This window comes from Oryzias latipes, chromosome 14 (genome assembly GCF_002234675.1).
Source record: "Oryzias latipes chromosome 14, ASM223467v1".
NCBI classification, from domain to species: Eukaryota; Metazoa; Chordata; class Actinopteri; order Beloniformes; family Adrianichthyidae; genus Oryzias; species Oryzias latipes.
In genome coordinates this window covers 23,457,931-23,483,518 of record NC_019872.2, presented here as the reverse complement: position 1 = coordinate 23,483,518, position 25,588 = coordinate 23,457,931, and the positions used below count along the sequence as shown (strand labels likewise).

At 46.9% G+C, this 25,588-nt stretch overlaps 3 protein-coding genes across 5 annotated transcripts; 2 read left to right on the top strand and 1 right to left on the bottom strand.

Moving 5' to 3' along the window:
* The first annotated feature begins 1,213 nt into the window (after positions 1–1,213).
* On the top strand, positions 1,214–9,562 carry LOC101157637 (E3 ubiquitin-protein ligase Siah2). The gene is made up of 3 exons (XM_023962690.1): positions 1,214–1,937; positions 7,582–7,761; positions 8,270–9,562. The coding sequence occupies exons 1-3, from the start codon at positions 1,419–1,421 to the stop codon at positions 8,639–8,641; spliced, it is 1,071 nt and encodes a 356-aa protein (XP_023818458.1). The 5' UTR covers positions 1,214–1,418; the 3' UTR covers positions 8,642–9,562.
* Positions 9,563–11,159: 1,597 nt separating this feature from the next.
* Positions 11,160–14,068, bottom strand: rbmx2 (RNA binding motif protein, X-linked 2). The gene is made up of 6 exons (XM_020709094.2): positions 13,961–14,068; positions 12,311–12,426; positions 12,177–12,228; positions 11,979–12,108; positions 11,717–11,903; positions 11,160–11,647 (listed from the first exon to the last, which is right to left on the bottom strand). The coding sequence occupies exons 1-6, from the start codon at positions 13,963–13,965 to the stop codon at positions 11,370–11,372; spliced, it is 768 nt and encodes a 255-aa protein (XP_020564753.1). The 5' UTR covers positions 13,966–14,068; the 3' UTR covers positions 11,160–11,369.
* A 196-nt stretch (positions 14,069–14,264) lies between these two features.
* ap4m1 (adaptor related protein complex 4 mu 1 subunit) lies at positions 14,265–24,858 on the top strand. Of its 3 annotated transcripts, none has more exons than XM_011483836.3 (16): positions 14,265–14,488; positions 14,781–14,919; positions 16,017–16,105; positions 16,538–16,644; positions 16,725–16,821; positions 17,143–17,253; positions 18,221–18,298; positions 18,379–18,441; positions 19,086–19,152; positions 19,224–19,277; positions 19,526–19,632; positions 19,845–19,936; positions 21,871–21,915; positions 21,994–22,044; positions 22,132–22,249; positions 22,340–24,858. In XM_011483836.3, the coding sequence occupies exons 2-16, from the start codon at positions 14,862–14,864 to the stop codon at positions 22,529–22,531; spliced, it is 1,329 nt and encodes a 442-aa protein (XP_011482138.1). In that variant the 5' UTR covers positions 14,265–14,488; positions 14,781–14,861; the 3' UTR covers positions 22,532–24,858. The 3 variants fall into 3 exon arrangements, with proteins under 3 accessions (XP_011482138.1, XP_004076707.1, XP_020564752.1); XM_004076659.4 differs by having other exon boundaries at positions 14,734–14,919; XM_020709093.2 differs by having other exon boundaries at positions 14,702–14,919.
* The last annotated feature ends 730 nt before the right edge of the window (positions 24,859–25,588 follow it).

Sequence of the window (25,588 nt, the reverse complement as noted above, 5' to 3'; positions counted from 1 at the left end):
AGGGTGTGTTCAGTCAGTCAGAATCTGGGCCCACTCAATCCAGCTAATCAGGGTTGGAGATGCCTTATAAGAACTGGACTGAGTGAGTGTGACGTCACCCATAGAAAACGGCTTACTTCTGGAGTCAATTCTGGAGTCAATTCAGCCACCAGTTTTTCGCGATACAGACGCCACCATGCTGGAACCAGAAATGACCAGTAAGCAATGATTGGTCCGAATCGGTTTGAGTCTTGTATCTATGACAACCACTCTTTCCAATAAGGAGCGAGCTTGTTGAAAGTCTGCATCCCTTCCACTAGAAAGCGGGCTTGGGATAATCTGTCAATCAGATATATTGAACATGTGACATGAGACCACATGCTTTTACTGAGGACTCTGACTGGTCAGTTTATAACTTGAATACCTTGCAATAAAGAAACAAAAACATATTAAAAAGGTGGCAGCCATAGAATGATTAATCTGACAAATAGAATGACAGAGTATTTATTTTTCTAAAGAATCTGTGGTATTTTGTCTTGTTTTTGAACCAGCGGGTACTTCCTGTTTGGAACACGAAGGGGGATGGGTCACTCAGTACATATCATTGACGGTTTAATATGACAGGATGGATTGCATGTGATGTCACTCATAGAAAATGTCTTATTAATATTAATATCATTATTATAATTACTGACTTATTATTCACTTAATGTTGTGCTTTTCTAAATAATTTAAATTACATGTCAAAGAGGTCTAAAACTTATAAATGTTTAAAAATTATTTTTTTAAATTCTTTGTAATAATTGTTTTATTTGTAAGAAGTCCTGCAACTAGAAAGCGTTGTCATGTGGGCACCGACGACCTCACCAAGGTGGCGTAGCACTCCGCCACCATTGGCTAGGCTTCCGAAGTGGGCGTGTCTCCTCTCGCAATATAACTCATTGGTCCATGTCCAGTCAATAATACAATCACACACCCAGACAAATTGTAACAACCCAAGCAGGCAGAGAAGCATAATCTCTTTTCTAGATTCAGGGCCTATTTATTTGAAAACCACTTAAACAGTCAAACAGCATGGAGGTCACTTCTGCTCACAACGCCCTCACTCATGGTGAGGAACTTTACACCCAAGATTCCCCACTTCCCATGAGCCTTCGGAGCTGAAGGCAGGGCTAACCCCCAGGTCGCCACACTATATACATGCACACACACAAACTAATAATCACGTGCACACAAACATCAGTTAATATTTTTTATGCTTTTTTAAAAGCAGTATTTTTATGATCGTCCTGTTCTCCTTGGATCTTTTCTCCTTCAGCGGTTTTATTTAATATTTTTGGTCTCCAGGAAAAACATTCGTGTGAGGACACGCCTCCAGAGCTTGATTGGCTGACGCTCCTGCCATTCAGTCAGGAAGCAGCCAATGACAGCGCGCGGTCATGGTACAAACCGACAGCCGCCATGTTGGCTCTGCTGGGTCAGGTTGTGAGCGGCAGATGACAGAACCTCCGCTTCGGCCGCTCGTCGGACTAGGACCGCAGCTGGGAGCCATGAGCGGTCCGTCCTCAGCCGGAGCCGGAGGACTCGGGGCCGCGAAAGCAGGCGGGGGGAAGCACGGAGCCGCTTCAGCCGCCGCAGCTGCTGCCGCCGCGGCCGTGGCCGCCGGCGCCGGTGTGGGCTCTGTGGCCGGGTCGGGCTCGGCAGCATCTTCCTCCGTCTTGTCTCTGCCCGCAGCCGGCCTCCCCGGGCAGCCGACGGAACTCACGGCGCTGTTCGAGTGTCCCGTCTGCTTCGACTACGTGCTGCCGCCCATCCTGCAGTGCCAGTCGGGTCACCTGGTCTGCAACCCGTGCCGGCAGAAGCTGAGCTGCTGTCCGACCTGCCGCGGCCCGCTCAGCCCGAGCATCCGTAACCTGGCCATGGAGAAGGTGGCGTCCACCCTGCCGTTCCCCTGCAAGGTGAGCCGGCCGCCCAGCCCACAGTTCGGGTCCGCAGCGGTTCTGCAGTATCAACCAGCTTCTCTTTGTGGTCCAGTCGAACTTTTCTGAAACTCAGAGGGCAAACAGAATGACACAGAGGTATAAAACGTAAACAAACGAACCATCAAACTGAATGTTGCGTTCACTGTCTGAGATAACAGTAGGACATGTCAGTTTCAGGTTTTAGGAACCACAAACAATGGACCTATATTCTCTGACGTCACTTAAAAGATTACGAACGGAATTAAAGTGAGAATTCCTCCCCCCACTTCAATTTTTTGAGCATCTCCATTTGGCACAAAGTCAAGGGATAGATAAATCCACAAGTGACCTAAAACTATCTGTAGTTTAATAAAAGGCACCCTCACCCCATACCGACATTTCTGTGTAGGATGTCAGAAGGTCATTTCTGCTGTCATGTTGGATTTTTGTAAGATGGGAGTTGATGGGAAACCAGCCTGCTGTGGTCATTTGAGGAACTGCAACCTTCCCCGGACTGGCATTTAGGCACAAAAGGTAGGGGGGTCTAGGTGGGAACAGGGGCGTGGAACGCCGTGTTCCCCCCAGACGTTGTACCTAAAACAGCGGCTCAGGTTCTGTCACGGACTCGTTAAAGTTAAATGAGGGGATCAGAGCTGAAAGGTGAGTCTTGACCTCACCTGATCAGGAGGAGGGGCTGAGGGAGGACACCTGATGCTTCAAGGTGAAGACACCCTCTCTGCTGCATCAAGGCTCACACCTGAGGCAGAAGCACGATCAGGAAGTCAAGGGCAGATGTTTTAGATGACGGAGGCCTCGCTCTCACAGGTTTAGTTCTCTGGTCCGACTTAATTCAGGAATTTGGATAAGATGTTTTGATCTGGATCATGGTGAACGTGTGCACATGTCTTGTAGTTGTAGAGCTTTACTGTAGGCCCTGGTCCGTAAGGTTCTGCTTTGAGCCTTGTTCTAGCTGTTCTGCTGTGAAGCTTCTTAAACCAAACTATCTTGAAGTTGCCTCTGGATGGGAGTTTGTGCTTCACACCTCAGGTTCTTGAAGCCTTCAGGTTCAGACAACAGAGTGTTCTCTTTGTGTTTGTTTATGATGTATTTGGTCAGTTGCTTTCATTTTGGAAAAAGTTCCACCCCTTAAACGGTCTACGCCCATCATTCTTCAATCTAACCAATCAGAAGTGGTTATCGTCTTCACTTCCTCGTTCCGTGGCTCAAAGTCTCTCAGTTCCAACAAAAACATCCCCTCAAGATCGAGTTTAGCGCTGTAGCTTCCCATGGGATCCGGTGTTAGATCATTTTAAAAGTGAATAAAATAACAAAGCTTGGAGACGCTGGTCTGTCCGGCATCGATACCGCAGCACTACATCTCCCATGATTCATTGGGTTAATGTGACAGCATCTCCTCCGGTGCTGCTGTTAACTGGCATGAAGCAAACGCAGAAATCTGTTCCGTTCTAACGGTTGGAGAATCTTCTTGCTAAAATCAGAGGTAAAGGTTTGTGTTGGAGCCCAAGGAGTCATTAACGGCCAGAGGTTCCAGTCTTTTTAGTCTAAAGTCATCTTTAGATCAGAAACAGCTGCTTTCTAATAATGTCTGTTTGAAAGACAATTTCATATTCAGACTTCAGTCACTTTTCAAAAAAAAATCTAAACGGCAAAAAATGTTTGTTTTTTTATCTTTTAAATAAATAAAACCTTTTTTTTTAATTTATTTAGACAAAACAATTGTGCTTTTTTAAAGTTCCAATTTAACTTATAACCCTGAATATAGTGCTATAGTGTTTTTTTATGAATGTATTCATGCTGTGGTTACATCATTTACAGTTGCTCTTGCACAAAGGAAATGAACAAAATATTTAATGAATTAACCCTGTTTAAAAGGAACGTCGTGGTTTTATTATTTTTTTTTTTACATTTTACTAAATCGTATCTTAATAAACTGGAGGATACAACACTGCTTGAACATCCCCATACAGCCTTTAGTTGAAACAATTAAACTATCCCAACTTGTGGAAAAATCTGTTGCAACTTCAAGCGTTTTGTGCTGCAAGTGTTACAAAATGTGAATACAAGATCCTGGAGATCCTGTGACTCTTGGTTTTGGTCGAGGTATAGTGACCCATTGCTCAGAGAAGGTTAAAAAACTCCGTTTTAAGGGCGTTCTGTGCAGCGACGTTCGGGGGGGTCCAATCTGTGTGTCCTGCCCGTCTCCTGAGTTCCGCGTGCACACATGTGGTCACAGTGGATCCCACAGACATCTTATGAAAATCAGGCGGCCGAGGGCGGGGCTAAACCTAATCACCAGGTTATTGCTGAAGACAGAGGAACACATCTGCAGTGAACAGGACTGTAGCTGTAGGGCACAGTGCTGCCCCCGTCTTTGGGGCAGTGCCATTAGAGTTCAGGGTGGGAGCCCTGCATAATTTTGGGTGACGGATGTTGAGGGGGGGGTACCTTTGCCCCTCCCTCCCACTGCAGCATCTGTACACGCACGTTTTACTGCTGCAGCGTCGACGGCTCACAGCTGACGGAGCAGCTGCTGCCCCCCCCCCCCCGCAGCAGCAGGAGAGCGGGACGGGCGAGCTTCAGCTGCATTCGTGTCTGTTTCCATCCATCACTGCCGGCTGGTACGTGCGCACGCATGCATGTGCACGGTCCTTGTGTTGGGTCAGTGATCATCCGCTGGTTGATCTCCTGTGGATGATTCGTCTTAATGCGTTAAATTGAGTCTGTTTATTCTCTTTGGTGATGCCTTCTGGAGCGGCTGGGAAACTTGAGCTGCAGCATCATGTGGACGTTGTTTTGTTTAAAGTTTGATGTCAGAAGGAAAGCATCTATAAATCTAAGCTTCAGATGTGAAAGAGACGATCAGATTTCTGGAAGGTGATGGTCCTCCAACGTCTGATGTTCCTTTTCTTTGGTGATGGAACCAGCAGAACACCAGCCGCTCCTTTTCCATCTGTCTTTGAACTCGCCAGCTGCTATGCAGCAGTATAAGGAGACTGACCAGCCTGCATGCTGCTCCTGAATGCACCGTGCGGTTTCTGTCTTCAGGTTTCTGAAGCTTCTTGGTTTTAACCGTTTGGTCTCTGAGCTCAGAGGCGAGTAATATGATGGTTCATGCAGAAACCAAACTCTGTCCATAAGTAGACCTAAGACAGCTGTTGGGGACAAACCCAGTGGACGCTCACGGAGATCAAGCACGTCTGTCTCTGGTGGTCCGTTTAGTTTGAATGTTTTACAGTTTTTATCAAAGTGTTGTAAGTTTTCTTCTGGTTCTTTAGTTGTCTTGTTCTTTTAGTCATTGTTCCTTTTGGTCCGATGGTCTTTCATGTTCAAGTCAGTTCCCTTCTGTTTCTTTCCCAAAATCAATTTAGCTAGTTTGTGATGTTGATTCCCAAACCTGATGATGATGATGATGGTTGGTTGACCCGACTCCCTTCTCCTGGGGGGATGGGGGGGGGGGGGTAGCATGTACATCCGGGGAAATCCCTTTAGACTTGAGAAAAGGCCTCCACCTGTTTCTCCTCTGCATCTCACCAGATTCCTCAGCGTTGTTGATGTTAGGTGGGTTAGTAATTGATCGAGGTTTGACCTTTATTCCGGTTATTGTTGATCCTAAAGTTCTGATCTTGGTCGTTCAGGACTTTAGCGATCGTGTTTTGTTTTTGTTGGTTCAGAGCTCGCCGCTGTCTCGCCTCCTCCAGCATTTCCTGTGTGCATTTCTGCTGGATCTTCATGAATCTCTTCTCCTCCACCAGGAAATCGAGTGATTCCTTCTCTTCATTGGCTGGGCTTTTCTTTTAGGCCATGGTCAAAATCACCTTTCACAATCATTTCACTTTAGGTCTGGCTGGGATGTTGTGTTGTTTGTGTGTTAGTTGGCGTGTTCTTGCATGTGCACGCTCAGCCTTTTCTGAGGTCGCCGCGTGAACTATGTTTCAGCTTCACGTATCGCCGGTTGTCGTGCGCAAGCGCCCTTATGTTGTGCTCCGCCTCTTGCCTGCCCCTCCTCCGGGAGCTGGCTCCGTGGCGCTGCCTGCTGGGCTGGCCCCGCCCCCGTGGACTTGCTCCATTCGGTGCTGACGGGCTGACTGCCAGCACCAGCCAGCAGGAGGTCAAAGACCGAACCCGGCACCCCGTGGGACGCAGCACAGCGCTGCCGGGGGGGCAGGTGAGTTCTGCACTGCACTTCCATGCGCCCCCTGCTGGTGTCCACAGGGATCAATGAAGTGAGGTGTTGGATAAAACCCAACTGTTCATGCAGACTTTAGCCTGAACTCTTGATTTCCTCTAAAGTCAGATGTATGAAATGTAGCAGAGATTTAGCTCCGTCCTGCAGGAGTCTGATCCTTCCGTCTTTTGTTTTCCTCTTTTCACTGCATCCGTGTTCCACTGTTGAGCTGCAGTTTGACATGAGGAACTGAGCGGACAGTCATGACAACAACTGCTCATTTTCCAAGCCAGAAGTAATACGACTTGATCTCTGAAGCTCCGCCTTTCGCTCCTTGTGGGTGCCGCCCATTTCATGATGTCATCCTAGAGTCGCCCTCGGCAGTGTGTCTGGGTGTCTCCCACGAAAACAAACAACATCCAAACTTTTGCAGAGATGAGTGTGCATATTGTGCATAGAAAAGGAAAGCGTTTAGCCGATCACTGCTAGCTCTGGAGAAAGTGGGTGTGTGTGTTAGTCTGGGGGCGGGGCTGGCAGCACAGACTCTTCCTGGAAGGGGCGGTTCCTCTCTGTGTGACATCACAATGTGAGGAACCTGCTCGTTTTGGTGGGTTGGGAGGGGCTGATGCTCAGAGAGCACGTTTTTAGAGGAATGATCAGAAATACATGAATGGATCAAAAAACCACTTTGGGTTGTTTATAGTGAGGAATGAACATTAGAAAACACGTAAAAGCTCAAAAGGTTTTGCATAGTATTGGCCCTTTAACTGGTCTACAGAGGCTGACTTCCTCTCAGAGCTCTCAGCTGATTGGTTGATTATTTGATCTGCTGCGTTGGGTGGTTCAGAGCTGGAGTTTGTGCACGTGCAGTCGTACACAGAAATGACTGCCGTGCAAAAAGCTTCTTGTTCCTTTAAAAAATGACACCACATCACTATTTCCTCATCTCAAAGATGGAAGCGTTGACTGTGGTTACCGTGGCAACAGTGTGCAATATGTCAGTGGAGTGGGATATTTTCAACAAAGCGAAGTTGGAGTTGCAATGCATGGTGGGAAACTGGAGTACACTTAAATGGATTCTGGATGTAATGGCCTTTGTCTTCAGGTTTCAGGAGGATAATTAGATTAGATTAGATTAGATTGTTATTTTCAGATGTTTTTCATGAGTCATCTTAATTTTTCCATCCAGCATGTACAATCAAGTACATAATGTATGATGGGATTGAATTCTTACACTTTAAGATCTCAGGATCATTTCTACATTATGACTAGATGTGGTCGGTATTTTTCTTTTGTCTCCCGATATTTAAAAATGAGAAAAATGTTGTGAAATAATCAATAGTTGGTGAAGTGCAGCAGCTGCTTATCTGCTGATGAACATCTTTCCTGCTCCTTTGCTCTTCGCCGGGGCTCCTGATGTTGGCGTCCAGCTGACGCCCGCTCTGTTTTCTGCAGTACTCGTCTGCCGGATGCCTGCTGTCTCTGCACCACAGCGAGAAGCCTGACCACGAGGAAGTGTGCGAGTTCCGGCCGTACACCTGTCCGTGTCCAGGAGCCACCTGCAAGTGGCACGGCTCGCTGGAGGCCGTCATGCCTCACCTGATGCACGCCCACAAGTCCATCACCACGCTGCAGGTCAGAACCGTGTGCAGATCCTGGTCTGAGAACTCCTGATGCTTCTGTCATGTCTTTTTAACGTGAGAATCCCTGACTCAGCATTAGCCTGAAGGAAGAAGAGACCAGATCTTCATTGTTCTTAAAGGTCACATCAGACCAAAACGTACAGCAAGTTCCTCCTTCGTGGTGATTCATGAAGGAGGACTTCCCTGTTTGTTTCCTCAGGAACCATCTTTCTGCCATTTACCTGCTTAACCTTCTATCTGCTGCACTAATCTGAAGCAGCAGATGGATCTGGTCACCATCTGGTTCTGGGTCCTGTTTAGTTGAGGTTCATTCAGAAACCTGCCGGACCTAAACCGACAGGAGCACGTCTCCCTCGAGGAGCAGATGACTGCAGATCAGCTGAAACTCCTGAAGCTTAGAACTTCCTCAGAAAGGACAGATTGTTCCTCATGAAGTCTGCTTCAGGATAAAGGTCTCCCATGCTGAGTCCGTCGTCTTCTTTCTTTCTTCCTGTCTGCAGGGAGAAGACATTGTCTTCCTGGCGACAGACATCAACTTGCCGGGCGCCGTGGACTGGGTCATGATGCAGTCGTGCTTCAGCCATCACTTCATGCTGGTTCTGGAGAAGCAGGAGAAGTATGAAGGTCACCAGCAGTTCTTCGCCGTCGTCCTCCTCATCGGCACGCGCAAACAAGCTGAGAACTTCGCCTACCGCCTGGAGCTCAATGGCAACCGACGCCGGCTGACCTGGGAAGCCACGCCACGCTCCATCCACGACGGCGTGGCAGCCGCCATCATGAACAGCGACTGTCTGGTGTTCGACACCTCCATCGCTCACCTCTTTGCAGACAGCGGGAACCTGGGCATCAACGTCACCATCTCCATGTGCTGACGAGCGACAAAGTCCAGCTCTGCGGCGCCACCGCAGACGTCATGACCTGACGCCGCTGATGAAGACGAGCCCGGTTGGATCAGCGCACAGATCTGTACACGGATGAGAGTGCACGAATGAGCGTGCACGTCAGTTCTGAACAGAGAGTGGAAGTACTTGCTCCATGACAGAGCCGCACAAAGCTCCACCTTAGGGTCCAAAACCGCCTGAGCACCGATCAGGGCAACCAGAACCGTTCAGACCCACAAAAGGACCACCTCAGTCAAGTGTCCTGCAGTCTGAATCAGCAACCTGTAACCATAGCAACCCTAAAATTATTATGCAAATGATGCCACGTGACGTCAACAGGGGGCGCCAGTGCATCAAAGCAGCTCAGGTTTTCGAGGTAAACTCCGCCTCCTCAGATTTCCCGCAGCTGCACTGAATGTTTCAGCGGCCGAACCGGAGGTTGCAGCGGCATTAAAGGGTGTTTGGCCCTGCAGACGCGCCGGAAGAATCCGTTAGGTTTCTTCCACGGTTTCAGACATTTTCTGGCGATTTCTGCTTTTTCAGATTTCCTTGTACTGTTGGATGAATTCCGAACTAAAGTCTGTGTGATCAGACAGACGATTATAAAATGTTTCTTTTCACTTCTGATTCATTTCTTTGTTTCTCTTCTTTTAATATCAGTTTTCTTGTACCTCATGATTTTAACTGGGAAGAAGGCGGAGCCTGTGTTTATGAAATAATTCATTCCTTCATGTCTGTCTCATAAACCAACCCTCTGTTGGATTTGATGAACCGATGTTTTGTAAGTGCAGATGGACTGAGCAGCAGCAGGCGGTGCTGTTCATGAGACAAAAAGCAGTTTTCCATCTGAGGTGCTGCATGTTTGACTCAAAGCAGCTTATAATAAACGTTTTTTTACTGTGGCTTCATGAATGAAAGCTTTCATCAAGAACTGTTGTCTGTATCCCTTGTGCTATCCTAGGCACTTTACCATTATCTAGACCAATGTTTTTCAACCAGTGTGCCGCGGCACACTAGTGTGCCGTGGGAGATGGTCAAGTGTGCCGTGGGAAATTGCCCTCATTAACTGATCTAAAAACTTTTCCCATATCCAGGATTTCAGCTCTCTGTTCATCCAAACAGGCCCTGATAAAACACTGAGGAGTTAGGAATATAAAATATTGTTAAATACTTTTTCTTTGCGTTTATTTTATCTTATTAAAGACATTTTGATAAGAATGACATTACCGCGATTCAGCTGCAGCTTCGGCTGTATTTTGGAAAAGTCCCGCCCTTTTAACTGTCTCCACCAATCATTCTTGGGGGGCTGAATCACATGTCATCAGTCTGACCAATCAGAAGTGCTTAAAGTCTTCACTTCCTTGTCCCGATTGAGCTCGTAAAGTCGCTCAGTTCTAACAAAAATTCCAGCTAAAGCTCGTCTTTAGCGCTGTAGCTTTCCACAGAATCCGGTATCAGACCGTGGAACAAGTGAACAAAACAATGAAGCTCCGAAATCCGATCTCCGGCCGTTTTATGCACTACATCTCCCATGATGCATTGGGTTGTGAGAGTGACAGCGCACAAGGAGATCTGTTGTTAAACGTCTTGAAACCAACGAACACACATCAAACTGTTTTTAAATCTTCTAACTTAACTTTTATTGCATCTTTTAGGAAAAAAAACAGCTGCAGTTTCCAGCTTTTTCTGTAACAATTATCTCAAAAATGCATGTGAGACTGTGGAGGGAGGGGCTGTAGATCAATAAAGACTGAGTTTCTCCTTTTTTTTTAATTTTTGAATGCTGGTGTGCCGCGGAATTTTTTTTTTTAAGGTTAAAGTGTGCCGTGGCTCAAAAAAGGTTGAAAAACACTGATCTAGACCCACTAGACGGTGCTCTGAACCTTTTTTCTTCAATGATTTGTGATCTTCACTGGTGTCCATGGATTACATGAAATCTTTCCACCTTTATCCACCTTTGTCATGGTAGGGAGAACACGTCAATGTAAGGGTGGGGTCATCTAAGATAGCACAAGGGGTATGAGCGAGTGAGTGTGATGTCACCCACAGAAAACTGCTTACATCCGGCTCCAACCAAATGAAGCCGGTTCAGTTTTTCACGGTCTGGACCCAACTATGTTGGAGTCAGACGTCAGTAAGAGTTGGTCTGATTCAACATTTCTATGGCGAACACCCTAGCCAATCAGTAGTGAGCTTGTTGGCAGGCCGCACTCCTACTCTCACAGATGCATCTATTTGGTCAGTTTATAACTTGCAATAGAGAAAACTATTTAGTAAAAAAAAAATGATAAGCCAAAATGTGTTCAAAGCATCAAATAGTCATTCTGACCAATGGTAAAATGCCAGGGGGAGGGGTCACTCAGTCCAGTTCTTGTAAACAGTCAATGTCTGAAGTTTTCTGGATCCCTTCAGGCTTGATACACATAAATAATTCTGTTCTCCAAATGTCTTTATTTAAATGCTCCTTAAGCTTTAGTGAATTCTGAAACGTTTTCAAAAGAGAATCAAATTTGCTGTTTGAATTTTTTTTAATAAATCAATTATTTAAATCATCGCCCAGAAGACAAACTTGTTTTTTAACACTTAAGACAAACTTTACAAATATCTGTACAAAAAAAGGCTTCTCATGGAAGCTTTGTTTACAGGAGGATGTCAGCCAGCAGGGGGAGCTCTTCTGCTGAGGAGAGAATGTATCATTCTCCTCTCTTTACTCCTCCATCTATCTTCTGGAGCTCTCCTTGTCCGCCTCTCTCCTCTTCTCTCCTCTCCTTCTGTCCTCCCTCTCTCGTTCAGTCTCTCTCTTACTCTCCACATCTCTGTCTCTCCTCTTCTCCTCCCTCCTCCTCTCCGTCTCATTGTGTCCGTTCTGTGACCCCCCCGTGGCGTACTTGTCGTACGCCGTGTCTCGTTTTTCTTCTTTGACTCGGATGGGAGGTGAGGAGGAGGAAGCTCGGCTCTTCTTCTTCTCCTTCTTCTTTTTCTTCTTCTCTTTTTTGTCTGCAGCAGAAGAGTACAGGTGAAACTGACCCTCCCCCTCATAAATGACAGAACAGGAAGTGACCTCACCTTTTTTGGGTTTTTTCACAGGTATGACGAGCTGCTCGTCATCCTCAGAGGAGGACGGGGGGGCGGCAGGGCCCGTGGGGGCGCAGCCATCCTCCCTCAAGCGTTTGGTGACATCATCGATGTCCTCGCCGTCTTTGGGGGGGCGGTAGTTTTTTACGTGGTCTACGCGAATGGTGCGTCCTTTGATCTGGAGGGGAGAAAGAGCTTCATCATTAAGGATGCTCACAGTGGCGCCGCCCCGGGTGGGGGGTGGGGGCCTCACCTTGATGCCATTGAAGTTGTCCACAGCCAGGATGGTGCTGCGCTGGTCCTCGTAGCAGATGAAGCAGAAGCCTTTGGACTTTCCCGTCTTCTTGTCGCGCACCAGGTTGACGTTGACGATCTCACCGTACCTGAACGGACACATCAGTAAGCGGTGTGTGCCCCCACCCCACCCCAAAGCGAGGCTGTGGGTACGTACTGAGAGAAGACGCAGAGCAGGTCCCCCTCTGTGAGCTCGTAGGGGAAGCCTCCTGCAGGATCAGAACAGACGTCAACCACCTGCTTTCACGCTTCATTTACTGCAGGTTCCTGTGAGAAGCTCCGCCCCCTCACCCACAAAGATCCAGGCGCTGTCCCGGTACTCGCTGTGCCACGACACCTTCTCGTTGACCCCGAGGTCGGCCTCGCGCTCGTTCAGCTCGTTTATCAGCTTCACCTTCGTCAGAGGACTGAAACAAATCAACCGGCAGGAAACTTTCAGTGTTTTAGAAGACAGCAGTCAAGATTCTGTTCATTTAAACAAAGTGAAATAAACCTGAAGGTCAGCTTTCTAATATTCATGTTTCATCAATTTATTTTTTTATGCACCATCTCAACATAATGAACATTATGAAGATTTCAACCATATCTTCTTTGTCTCTTAGTTGCTACATTAATCATCCAGCTCTCTCCTCTATCGTCCCCACCAACAACCCTCATGCCCTCCTCTTCATCCATGAACTTCCTCTGTGGTCTTCCGCTAGGCCTCTTTCCTGGTTTCTGTAACCTCAGCATCATCACTGCTGCTCCTCCAAACCATCTCCATCTGCATTCATGTCCCAAATATCAACCATGATCTGCTCCTCTGATGGACTCATTCCTGATGCATCCTGGTCTCTCCCAAAGAGAACCTCAACATCTTCATCTCTGCTACCTTCAGCTCTGCCTATTGAATCGATATTGGAAACCACCGTTTGGATTGAGACCTGGTGAGGTCATTTTACTATAACATAAAGGCTGTGCCCCAAGTTCCCACCCTAACATAAAAAAAGAAAATTGCAAAAACTGTTCGACGCAATGCATTGTGGTTTATATTCACTCGATGCACACTGCTTTTTCGCAGAGACTTCTGGGAAATTTCTAGGGCACTCGACTTTGAAATTGTAGGTTCGGACAGCACTACAACATGGTGAATGTTGTGCACTATATAGGGCAATATATAGTGCACTACATAGTGCCCCCTAGGTAGTGAGTATTGAAGGAATTCAGACACAATCAAAATTAACAGAGTGCATTACAGCAGACAAAAAACATGTAATTTCATCAAAAACTGATCAACCATCATTCCAGTCCAAAACTGAATTTAGAAAGTCATGTGACCACACAGTGTGCTAGAATGTTCCCTTTGGATTCTTTGGATGTGGAAAAACAACAGTGGGCTGAACTTCAGGAAACTAAAATGTGGATGGATTTGATTTTAATTCTTTGTTTGTACATATTTAATTTAAACTTGATTATCTTGGAAGAAATCTAAGGAATCTGGAAAACTTCACATTTCAGTAGCAGGTATTTCTCGCTGAGTCACACTGGATGATGTTTTGGATAAAGATGTCCTGGATCCATTAGGTCACTGAATCGGATAAAACGAACAATTATCGAATGATTGAATCACATCAACAACCACTGATTGGTATGCAATCGTTACACCTCTAAAATGCAAATACAATCAAACGCAAGTACGAATTCAGTAGGTGGCTATTCAGTACCTGGTCTATTAAGTTTAAAAAAATCAAATTTGATTTTTTAGAAGTTTTTAGAAGTTTTTGAAGTTCTACAGTGGAGAATTTGAATGGAAATGGGGAAAAGGCGACACACACGAAACATAAAGCCTGCTGCTATCGGCTGGAATCCGCTCAACAGGAAACCAACGACCAGAAAAGGGATTCTCTACCAAATGAAAAATAAAAACTAATGTAATGGCTGTAGAGGGAAACGTTTACTTACTTCATGGTGAGCTCGAACAGCAGCGATGTTATGGTGCCAAAGACCAAGCGTGGAGAAGTGGTGCACTTCCTGTGGAGGTTCTGCGTGTGCTGCCGCCTGGTGGTTGGATGACCGAACTACAGATGAAATGAACGAGAAAACTGCGCGAACGCGAAGCGTCTAACACTGCCCGAATGCTGCTTTTAATAAACAAGAAATGTATTTATTTTATTTTTGTAAGAAATTGTGAAATGCTGAATGTTCTGTCTGTAAAAAGCAAGCGTCCAATCTTTCCGCCTGCACGACAGGTGGCGCTAACAAGCTAACAGTTCATTTTTAACAGGATGCAACACTTAAACCAGACAGTGGACGTTTTAAAGCGTGTTGTGTTTTTCAAGCTTTTAATGTTTAAATAACACCCTTTCTTAGAGTCGACATCATTGCAGGAGATTTTACGTGGAACTGGAAAATGATTTGTAATTCCACGTTAGCATGGCTTTAAAACACTTAAAGTTCAGTTTAAACGTCTGAACTGTGTCATCTTTTCAGGTAAATTCAGTTTTCCTTCGACTTGTCTTTACCCTATTCCGCTTTACTCAGTGTCACCTTTAACACGTTTGAGATTAATGTGTGACGCACACCTACAGTAGCACACACCAGACAATCTGATTGTTTATTGTTAGTTTATTTTTTTCCTCATAATAACTAGTTTCATGCAGTGAATATGAGATGCTGCTTGTTTGTCATTTCCCCCATAAACAGGGGTTTTCTCCTTTATTTCGGCTTGACTGCAGTTCTGCAGACAGACTTGGACGTGTTCCTGCAGATGTTGTTTCTGCAGATGTTGCAGTGGCACTGAAACTCCCCCTAGCTGTCCCACCGGGGTGAACTGTTGCCCCGACAGTCCTCTATCCTCTGCAGGATGATCCGGCAGCTCTTCATCTTGTCCTCGAAGGGCGACCCCCTCCTCTTCAGAGACTGTATCCTTCTCAGCTCTCACCTGCTTCTGTTTAAATCATCCTGCTTTGAAGTTCAGTTCTGCTATACAGTGAAAGATCTCCCCTTTGGGACAGACTTACTCTAGCAGGGGTACTTGTACTTGCCCATCTGGGGTACATTTTTTGCATCAGTCAGACACAGGTGTTTTAAAGTTGTTATTTTCAATGGTGATGGGCTTCTCTGAAGGCCTAAAAATTATCTGAATCATGTGTTAATTAGAGTTCGTCCATGCATTCTCATTAAATCATTCCAAATGGTCTGTCCATTCCTCTTTTAGTGTGTTTATGATGGTGATGCTGCTTCCAGACGTATTTTCACATTGGAACATTTAACCAATCACATTCCAGCTCTCCTTTGTTGCCAGGCAGGGTCAGAGCTACAGAGGCCTTCACTATCTGTTCTGCAGGCCCTCTAATGCAAAATCAATGTCGGAGATTAATTTCCCTCATCCAATCAGATTTTGAGTTGGTGTCAGCAGGGCCTTCTAGCAGGCTTAGACAGCGTCACAGTATTCAGACCCTCTGATTGGACAGAAGTTTCAGGAAGTCACATGCTTCCTTGTCCAGTTTGACACAGAGACATGGAGAATGATCTGTTCCCTCTCAGTTTATAGCAGACTGACTGTAATGTACTCCATGGAGGATTTAGCAGGAAAATCTCCCACTGATCTCCATCAGAAAAATCTGAGTGAATCGTGACCCTCCCCGTGTCCACTGTGTCTGTCAAGCTGACAGTTTGAGCTGGTTCATGAGGGGTTGAGTGATTCAGACGTAGCACTGCTGAAGGCCCAGGTGTGTTATGCACGGTCCACCAAAGGTTTTCAATAATAACGGTGGTTTTTATCATAACCAGATAATTGGGTTGGGGGTGGGGGGGTCTTTGCTGGGAACATCCTTCAAACTGGACGTTTCTCCCATCCTGAGCGACCCACAGCTTCTCTGTTCTCGCTGCTTTGGGCAAACAAAGCCAGTAATGGGATCCACGGCTGAAAAGAGGCGGAGCATCCCTGCTCTGGAGGACATGCGCCTCAGTGCATCCGTCAGGCATGAGTCTGAGTCTACCTTGACCCTGGCTCCAGTCCGCGGAGAGACGGGGGACGATGATGTGGTCAACGTTTTCTACCAGAAGGTCACGGCGCTACCTGGAGACCAGCCTCCGGTTGTCATGGTAACCTGTCCTCCAGCGGAACTTTTCTATTTGTTGCAGCTCTTATGGAGCACGTTTAGATGCCCTTAAGGGCCGTGTGTACGCTAACAAACTCTGAAACTCCGTGAACATGGCAGCGCTAACAATTGTAGTGTGAATGTGTCTTTAAAATAAACGACACAATGCTGCTGTTTGAACTCAGGGAGGAAGAGACTCTTGTTGCCTTGGATACACAACACTACCCTGAGATCCCAGACGTAAAACTACAAAGCATTCAGATGGCGTGGATGCATGCTGGGAAGGATTGTATTTTCAGGGGGAAATCTACTTTTGTTATTTAATAAATTTGGTTATTGGATGAAGGAGTTGGGATTATATCACCAAGTAAAATAATCCCAGATCTGCAGAAATAATGTCTGGCTGCTTTTATAAGTCTGCGCTTTTCTCCTGCAGACGCTCAGAGACCTCCACTTCCTGCACATCAGGCAGGGGGGCCTCTACTGGGTCGCCACCACTTCAGCCGACTCCTCGCCCTTCACCATCGTTGAATTCCTGAACAGGTTTGGTGGTCAGCTTCCTGGACCCTCCAGCAGAGCGCGCTGGCTTCTGCTGTCAGGACTCTGACGCTCTGTGTTTCCAGGCTGGCGGCGCTAGTGAAGGATTACTGCGGCGGCCTGTCAGAGAAGTCGGTTCAGATGAACTTTGCTCTGATCTATGAGCTGCTGGACGAGGTTCTGGTGAGTGCCTGACTTTGGGGCTGTGGTGGAGCGTCCTTCCTGCTGAATTTTGTTGCTTTTGTTGGTCACCAGATGAGATGTTTGGGTGAAGCTGGGTAGCTGTGTTCTGCAGTGGAACCAGCTTTGACTCCTGTTTGTTTAAAGTGTCAACATTCAGAAACACAGAGCAGCAGGCGGGACAGTGAACGCATCACCGCCTGCACAAACCAGTGAAAGTGGAGGACATTTTAGGTTAAATGAGTTTGAGGAGCTCAGCTAAAGATGCGTCTCTTGTGTGGTTATCATGCAGGTTTCCTGTCCGTCCGTCTGTCTGTGTTGCAGGACTACGGTCACATCCAGACCACCTCCTCTGACATGCTGAAGAACTTCTTGCAGTCGGAGGCGGTCAGCTCACGTCCGTTCAGCCTCTTCGACCTCAGTAACGTGGGCCTGGTAGGCTGCTTCTCATGGGTTTACTGTCATGCTGTGTTTACACCGGGCTCGGAAATGTGTGTTTGAGTGACTACTTCATATCCAAAGTCTATGTAAACGCACATATAGGCGTGTTTCAGGCTTCAAAAATATGGCATTCTCTACATACAAAACACGGTGACATTGAACAGTTTGACCAAGCAGGAACTCAGAGTTGGTGGTGACATATGCATTGCACCCTTTTTAAAACACGGAAGTGCTGACCGTTTGAACATGGATCACGAAGAAGAAACTTTTAATAGCAGCTTTTGCTGGCTGGAACTTCATGTCACCAAGTCTAAGTCTGAATTCCCACCCTAACCTCTAACTACTAAAAAGCTATATACCCCAGATTTTAAAAGCAATTCGGACACCGTGCTAACTACTTCTATTTTTTTTTAACGGCGGATATGACGTCATTAATTTAATGAAGTTCAAATCTAATTAATATGAGCGTTTTGTGGTGATTATTTATGCGTCCACCGTCTTCTGAAGATAAAAACGCTGATGATTTATTTAAAAAATGGTTCCAGCGTAATGCATTGTGGTCTATGTTCACTGATCTAGTGAGCATCGATCCACACTGCTGTTTCGCAGAGACTTCTGGGAAATTTCTAGGGCACTCGATCTTTGGAATTGTAGATTCGGACGGCTCTACAAAATGGCGAGCGCACTATATAGTGCACACAACCCAAGTCTTTCATAAATTAGAATAGAGCTGTGAAAGAAAAAGGCTGGAGCTAGATTTGCGGAATTTGCACGGCTTTGACATTTCACACCAAGCCTCTTCCAACTGTGAGCGCATGCACAATCTGTTAGCCACAGACCCGTGTGCACCGTATGCAAAAAGCGTGTTCAAAAAGCCACGGTTCTTGAAAGCGCCGCACACACCTGTTGTGTGTGTAGCTTTAGCGCGGCTCCTGCTCACGTCGTGGTGGTTTCTGTGCAGTTCGGCGCAGACACTCAGCAGAGCAAAGTGGCTCCGAGCTCCGCAGCTGCCAGACCCATCCAGGCCAGCAGGGAGCAGGTAAGGTCACTTCTCCATGGAGGTGTCTGACCCCCGCCTTTCCACGAAGTCATCCGACTCCAACCGTCTCTGTCTTCCAGGGGGGGCGGAGCGAGATATTTGCGGACGTGGTGGAGCGGATGTCGGTGGTGGTGGGCTCCAATGTGAGTGCATCAGCTGAGGCTTTCTGCAGGTCCTGAGGCGTTTCGGGTTCAGAAAAACCACAAGCACGGATCCAGCGGTCCTCAAAGTTCTGACCGGAGTATGGATCTAAGTGGAACTCTGGTCCTGGTGGGAGAGACGGTGTCTATGTGGGCCTCTTCAGAGCTCACTTCTTCACAGGTTTTCATGGCAGGATATGACATCACCAGCCCTGCCCTTCCTGAAAATAGACATACAATTCAGTTTATCTATAAAACTGGTCATTCTATTGTCCAACCAAGCAGAATCACAAGGTTAGGATTATTATAATCCAGTTTAGTGTAGATTATTCAAAGAAAACAGAACTGTGTGTGATCAGAGGATTAGACAGCAGGAAGTCCTGCTAAAGCCGACACGGTAACTACTGAGCTCTCTAAATTTCAGGAGGATTTATTTTTGGTGAATTTTTTATTTTATTTGTTGGGTTAGGGTTAGGGGTTAGGGTTTGTTGTGTTGTTCAACACCTGAAAACAGAGACGCTCTGTCGTGTTGGGAAAAATGTCGGTCTGTGAGATGCTCAAGCCAGCGGCAGCTGCCAAAAAACCTGCCGCCTTGTTTTACAAACAAGAAAAAGAAAAAACTTCATGCTGGCTGCTCTGTTCTGCAGGGGGTTCTGATGAAGGCGGACGTGGAGGGGGAAATCCGAGTCAAGTGCTTTATGCCCAGCTGCTCAGGTGAGTGAGAGTCCGGGTCACCTGAGGGTCACCTGGAGTGAACCTTCACTCACGTGTCGGTCTGCTTTCAGAGATCCGGATCGGCCTGAACGAGGAGCTCAGCATCGGGAAGTCCCAGCTCAGAGGTAAGGTCTCCACGATTCTTCAACGTTCAGGTCAAATGGAAGCAGGAGGGGGGTCTCCTCATGCTTCAGCGCGGTCCTAACTGTTGGAGGGCGGGGCATGACTTGGTTGGGGTGGGTCATAGTAACCTTTTCAGTGGGTTTATTTCTTGTTTTTTAAAAGTTCCAGCTTTGAACCGAACAAGCTGACGGTTCCCGTTTAGACTGTGGCTCTGCAGAGGAGCTGACCTCAGGTTCTGGTGGGTCTTCAGGTTATGGAGCGGCGGTTCGAGTGGACAGGTGCAGTTTCCACCAGGGCGTGCGACTGGACGAGTTCGACAGCCACCGGATCCTCCGGCTCTGCCCCAGCCAGGGAGAGGTGAGGCGGTCCAGTGACCCGGCAGGAATGTGTGGTGACTGTTTCTGTACAGACCCGTTAATGCGTTCCCACTTTGTTCTGTTAGGCAAATATCTAAGAGATGCTTTATCATTGAAAATCATCTCATTACCAAAGTTTATTCTGTTCCATTTCTGCTCTTCATCTGTCAGTGCTGAATCCTCCTCTTCCTCTGCCCCCCCCCCCCCCCGCAGCAAACCGTGATGCAGTACCAGCTGACCGACGACCTGCCGACCGCGCCGCCTTTCCGGCTTTTCCCAACCATTGAGCGAGATGGCACTGGAAGGTGAGACCGAACCTGCGGACCACTTTAATTATGAGGTTCAGACTAGAGCCCTGCGCGGGACTATTTTCTTCATCCCGCTCCCGCCCGCACCCGCCAAATTTCTGACCAATCCCGCCCGCTCCCGCAACGTATGCGTTACACTCCCGCCCGCACCCGCAATATGTATGTCCACTCCCGCCCGCACCCGCAAAACTCATAGAATTTAGTCCCGCACAGTAATAGAGATGCATTGATTTTGTATCGTCTCCCGTCCCGCAGAAAAAAACACGTATTTTTATTGATATTATTACAGAGATTCATGTCCCTCCTCCAGTCTCATCTTTTCATGCATTCCTCTTTTGTGTAATGTGCAACATAATCATTAAATATATTTTCACAAATCCTGTTCGGTAAAAAAAGTGTGCGTGTGTCCGCGACATTGTTTGTCCACGACAGACGGCCTGAAGCGCGCTGAACCAGCTGGGATAGATGCAGGTCAAAGTCATTTGCAGGAAGAAAAACATTGTAATGGTTCAACAGAGCTGAAAATCTATGAATTAATTTTTTCCTGACGGAAAAATACTTTTTTTTTTTTTTAGCTTCAGCCTTTTCCCGTTTTTGCTGTTTTGCCCCTCAGTGGGGCATTGGCACGCAGATCTGAACACGATGAACCTCGTTTGAGGTTCTTTTCTGCTTCATCAACTGACATCATGTCCCTGTCAGGAAACCTCTGCTTCTTCCTTATCCCGCGCAGTGTTGCCAGATAGATTGACAGCTCTTTCATCCTTCTGTTGCGCTAGAGCGTTCCGACTAACGTGTTAACCTGCTATGACCGTATTTTGCGCTCTCTGTGTAGAACACACTGGGAGCGCGGGGAAAATAACTCTAAGCTGCAGAGGATGTGAACAGGTGAACAGGTAGAGAGGAAAAGCAGGTAAAGAGGCGGGGGAGGGGCTTTGGCTTCAAACTCTGTCAGAGAGATGGAAACACGGCGTCAGATTGAGACGCAGCTTTCACTGCGGGAGTTGAAGCAGAGACTTTCTCTGGGATGATTCTATGAACTCAAACATGGAAACATGATTATCAAGCAGAACTCTTTAAAATAATAAACCTGATCTCTCCACATTCTTCGTGTCTACCATGCATTGATGCACACATCGCTCCATGCAGCGATCAGACCAGAACTTTAGCTGATAGCTCCGCCCATACGCGACCGCGGTATCAGGCTTTAAAGAACACAATTTCTAAGAGGCGGGGCGGGGCGCTGCACACCCCCAACAACAGGTTAGATGACAGTGGCCATTGGGCGTCTCTACCTGGTGCCTTCACGGAGCTTCAGTACATAAGACTCCAACAGCCGCACAGCCTAACGTAGTCCGCTATTATACATTCATGAGATATTCATGGCAAAACTGATCCCGCAGAGTTTTTTTTTGCCGCCCGCAGTACAATTCAAACCGCCCAAACCCGCGAGATTTGCGTTGGGTCCCGCGGGACCCGGCGGGACCCAATCCCAATGCAGCCCTCTAGTTCAGACTCACAGATCAAATTGTAATCAGATTACAACGAGCCCTCATCACTCGCTGTAATTAAATATGGCAGCTGTTGCTAGGTAGATTTATGTTCTAACAGGGGCATTTCTATGATCACACCTGTATGGACTGTAACTCTTTCCTGCAGAAGAATCCCCTGGAAGCTTTTAGAACCGTGGAATTCAGACCTTTATGTTGGGGGGGTGCTGGGACGAGCTTCTGAAATCTTCCACAACTGTCAGGTTTTGTAAGAGCACAGCTGTCGTGCATGTGGCATTGGTGGGACTGCATAATTCCAGAGAAATGCTCTTACGTTGTGACCTCTGACCTGCGGGGGTCACAATATTTAGTGCGCCCGTGTGCCCTGTCTGTGACCCCTCTCCCTGTGACCATAATAAGTGACTTACCCCCCACCCCCTACAGGTTGATCCTGTTCTTGAAGCTCCGCTGTGATCTGCCCCCCAAGAGGTCAGTTCTCCTGCTGAACATGTGAGGAGGAGGAGGATGCGGATGATGATGATGATGATGTCACTGTTTTCTCTACAGCTCCGCCGTGAACGTGTGCGCCTCCGTCCCCGTCCCAAAAGGAGCTGTGAGGTAAGGCTTTCCATCCACACCTGGGGGGTGCAGATATTTGGACGTGGGGGGTTGTTTGTGTGAACTCTCTTCTGTGCTGTGGTCCAGTTTGTCTCAGGAGCTCAGCAGTCCGGATCAGAGCGCCGAGCTGCAGTCCCAGAACCGGGCCGTGGTCTGGCAGATCCCCCGTTTGGCCGGTGGAACGCAGCTGTCCGCCTTGTTTAAGGTGAGCCCCCCGCCCAGCACCAACTCCTGTCAACCCCCCCCTCAGAGCTCACATCAACCTCTCTCTGGCCCCCTGTCCCTCTGCTCTCAGCTGGACGTCCCGGGCCTCAGCTCGGCTTCCATGCTGGAGGTGGGTCCAGTCGGTCTGAGCTTCGAGTTGCCCAAGTTCACGGCCACTGGCCTGCAGATCCGCTTCCTGCGCCTGTCACCAGTGCAGCCGGCCCCATCGCAGCGCTGGGTCCGATATGTCACACACTCTGACTCCTACAGCATCCGGATCTGACCGCAGCGGCAAATGCTGACCGGAACCGAGTTACTCTGGGCGGCACCGCCTCTGTTGTGCCCGGATGGAGCTGCTTGTTACAGCTGTGCTCTGAAAAAGTTGAGAGGCTGAGTTTGTTCTATGAGCAGCCGCCGGTTCAGCTCTCTGCTCAGAACCAGGGGACAGATGAACCTGCCCCGTGGTTCTGCCCCTCCTCTTCCTCTGGAGCCCCACAGGAAACCCAGCAGCGCTGAGCGGGTGAAAATGACTTTCCGGATCTCAAAGGCGGATCTACAGGATGCAGTAAGGAAAATATCCTGGAAGAGCCTGGAAAAGGAGGAGGCATGTCTGACGTGCACCCGTTCAGCCGTGCTCAGCTTCAGAGCTATACTCGAGAACCAGCACACCAGAACAAAACCATCCACCGAAACCAAACACTGATCAGAAAAATGTCCTGAAGTCTGTCGTACGACTTATTGGGTCTATTTTAAATTCTCTTTTCACAAAGATGGACAAAACTGTTGATCCTCCCACAACAATCACTGAAAAATCCATAACTATCACTGAGGTGATCATAAACAAAATCTACTGAGTGAAAATATATCACATGACACACGCATGGAAGCGTTTCTGTGCAGTTCTGGAGAGGCTGGGTCAGGACTTCAGAGGAAAAGCCTTTCTCAGCTCGATCAATGTTTGAAGTCAGTCATGGAACAAAGATTATACCAGGTCCAGATTGGGAAGTTTGTGTGTGTTTGTGTGAGGTGGGGACACAAACAGCTACACAACTGGTGACACTTACCAGCGGGACAAGGAAAGGAATCACACGAATGTAAAGCCTGGGTCTGTGCTCGTCAGCCAGCATTTTCCTGCTGCTTCATTCTTCTAATGATTTCATGATTCAGAGCAGCAGCTGCCTCTGACAGAAGAAGACCAGGCTCTCCCCAGAGTCTGTTCCAGTTTTCAGTGGAGTCCACGTTCTGAAACCACCTGGAAGCCAGAGGTGAGCATACAGAGACTAAAGTCTCCAGCATTGTCCTAACTACAGGACTCTCTGCAGCAACGTCAGCTCTGGTGACCTTTCCATGACGGAAGCGGGTGTGGTGAACTCTTTTACTGCGTTTCTGTTCATCTGGACGAATGCATTTCTGTTTGCTGGTGTTTCAGACTAAGCGGCTGCCGGTGGTGCGTTCCATGAACCTTGGAGATCTGAGCATCAGTTATCCCAGTTCGCTTGTTTTTGTCCATTTTCAGAAGGATTTCCAGCGATCACATGTGCTCAATGACAGACGTGTTCTTGGTGCTGCAGAGGTTCACATGCTTTCCTTTACGAATGTGTTGATGAATGTCTGCAGAACAGACAACATGATGCAGTTCCGGCTTCCACAGCTCTGATTTGTTTTTTCTGCTTTCTGTGTTTAGTTTACATACATGTAAAACTAATTAGATTCTAATCTTATGCTTGGCGTACATGTAAATGGGCTCACTCCCCCATCCTGATGCTTTGCCGATACACCACACGTCCTGTCTGACCAAACTGAAATGTGTTTTTTTTGAAAATGTAAAAGCCCCTTTGTGTTGTCCTGTGGGTAAAAAGTGACCCACTGCCATGTTTAGTAGAACAAATGTGATTACTTTTACCTGAAGAGACTCCATCGTTAGAAAAAGTGATACTTTGTTTTTTATTTATGTGTACATGTGGGCTGTGCACCACTATGATTGTCTTGGGGGTCATTTTTCACTATTGAAATATAAAAGCGCCACACGCTGGTGCTGTCGTTTGCGCTCTCGCCTCACAGCAAAAAGACTCTGGTTCAGGGTTGCATGTTCTCCTCCTGCATGTGTGGATGTTCTCCAAAGTCCAAACTCTAATTCACAGATACCTAAACACACACACATCTACACACATCAGAGCCAACTGAGGTTGCAGTCGGGTCAGTCAAAAGAAAAAGGTCCCAGTGGGAAGACTGATCACAGGACAAAAGCTGTGTGCTGAAACGTTAGAAACCCATCTGCAAAGCTCGCTGTCACCTTTACTGTCCTACATGTGCTAAATATTGAACATTGTTTTACTAAGTCAAAGCAACAGTCGTGTTTTGAGAAAAGTACTTCTAGAATTTACTTCCTAAAAATAATAGAATAAACTGTTGACACTTTTATTCCATTTCAATATAATAAATTCAGAAGTAATTTCTTCACATTTATAAAATATCAATAATAAAATAAAACATTTATTACAGTTTGACAATCATTAGAAAACATAAAAAGTGTTTCCCAGTCATTGTCTTTTTTTATTCTAGAACAAAATTCATGCACAATAGATTTTGGAATAAAAATTCAATTGAACTGCTTTATTTTGGGACTTTGGTAGGGTGGGTAATTGGTCAAGGGGAGTACACAAAAATGTAAAGATGGCACACGGGTTGAATATCAAGGAATCACAAAACTTGCATGTTTATATATAGTTTTTGTTCAACAGAATCAGTTTAAAAATGAGACCTGAAAAGAATAAAAACACAATAGAGCAATACCAATGAAGTGACCACAAGGACAAAGGTACACACAAGGTAAAACTCAGGCTCGACCACAGATTAGAGGTCACAGGGGTCATTAAAAACCTGTTACGAGTCGGTCTGCCTTTTTAACCAGATTCTCTGTGCTGCTTGGTGTCCCACACTAAACACGGACCACAGACGGTGAGAAACTCCCAGAGCGGTATGTTCAAGACTGTGAGAACGTCTACTAACAGCTCGATGTTCCTGAGATTGAAGCTGCTGAATAATCAACCCCACAGAACCGGAGGTGACTGCAAGAAAAAACGGACAAACTGGAACGTCAGATAATGCATATGGAGATCAGAAAACCCCAAATGACCTCAGAGATTTAAAGAGTCCAAGATCAAAGTACACCAGAGTCTTATCCACCATCTGGAGCTGTTTGAGTGACACTGGACTTCATTTGAACTTTCAAAGAGGACACCGCTGATTGAAGAAATCCTCCTGAAGCCAGACTGAAAAGTTGTATTCTAACAAACCACAATTCCTCTGGAAGAACGTTTCTGTTGTCGAACACGGAAAG

What these genes read in the sequence shown, in the direction of transcription:
- ap4m1 (XM_011483836.3), top strand. Translation starts at nt 14,862, where the DNA reads ATGATCCGGCAGCTCTTCATCTTGTCCTCGAAGGGCGACCCCCTCCTC. An exon ending in AGCTGCTGGACGAGGTTCTG is followed by an intron (nt 16,822 to 17,142) that starts GTGAGTGCCTGA and finishes TCTGTGTTGCAG; the next exon opens with GACTACGGTCACATCCAGAC. An exon ending in TCTGCCCCAGCCAGGGAGAG is followed by an intron (nt 19,633 to 19,844) that starts GTGAGGCGGTCC and finishes CCCCCCCCGCAG; the next exon opens with CAAACCGTGATGCAGTACCA.
- LOC101157637 (XM_023962690.1), top strand. Translation starts at nt 1,419, where the DNA reads ATGGTACAAACCGACAGCCGCCATGTTGGCTCTGCTGGGTCAGGTTGT. An exon ending in CCCTGCCGTTCCCCTGCAAG is followed by an intron (nt 1,938 to 7,581) that starts GTGAGCCGGCCG and finishes TGTTTTCTGCAG; the next exon opens with TACTCGTCTGCCGGATGCCT. An exon ending in AGTCCATCACCACGCTGCAG is followed by an intron (nt 7,762 to 8,269) that starts GTCAGAACCGTG and finishes TCCTGTCTGCAG; the next exon opens with GGAGAAGACATTGTCTTCCT.
- rbmx2 (XM_020709094.2), bottom strand. An exon ending in CTGCTCTGCGTCTTCTCTCA is followed by an intron (nt 12,109 to 12,176) that starts GTACGTACCCAC and finishes GTGTCCGTTCAG; the next exon opens with GTACGGTGAGATCGTCAACG. An exon ending in TGTGAAAAAACCCAAAAAAG is followed by an intron (nt 11,648 to 11,716) that starts GTGAGGTCACTT and finishes CTTCTGCTGCAG; the next exon opens with ACAAAAAAGAGAAGAAGAAA.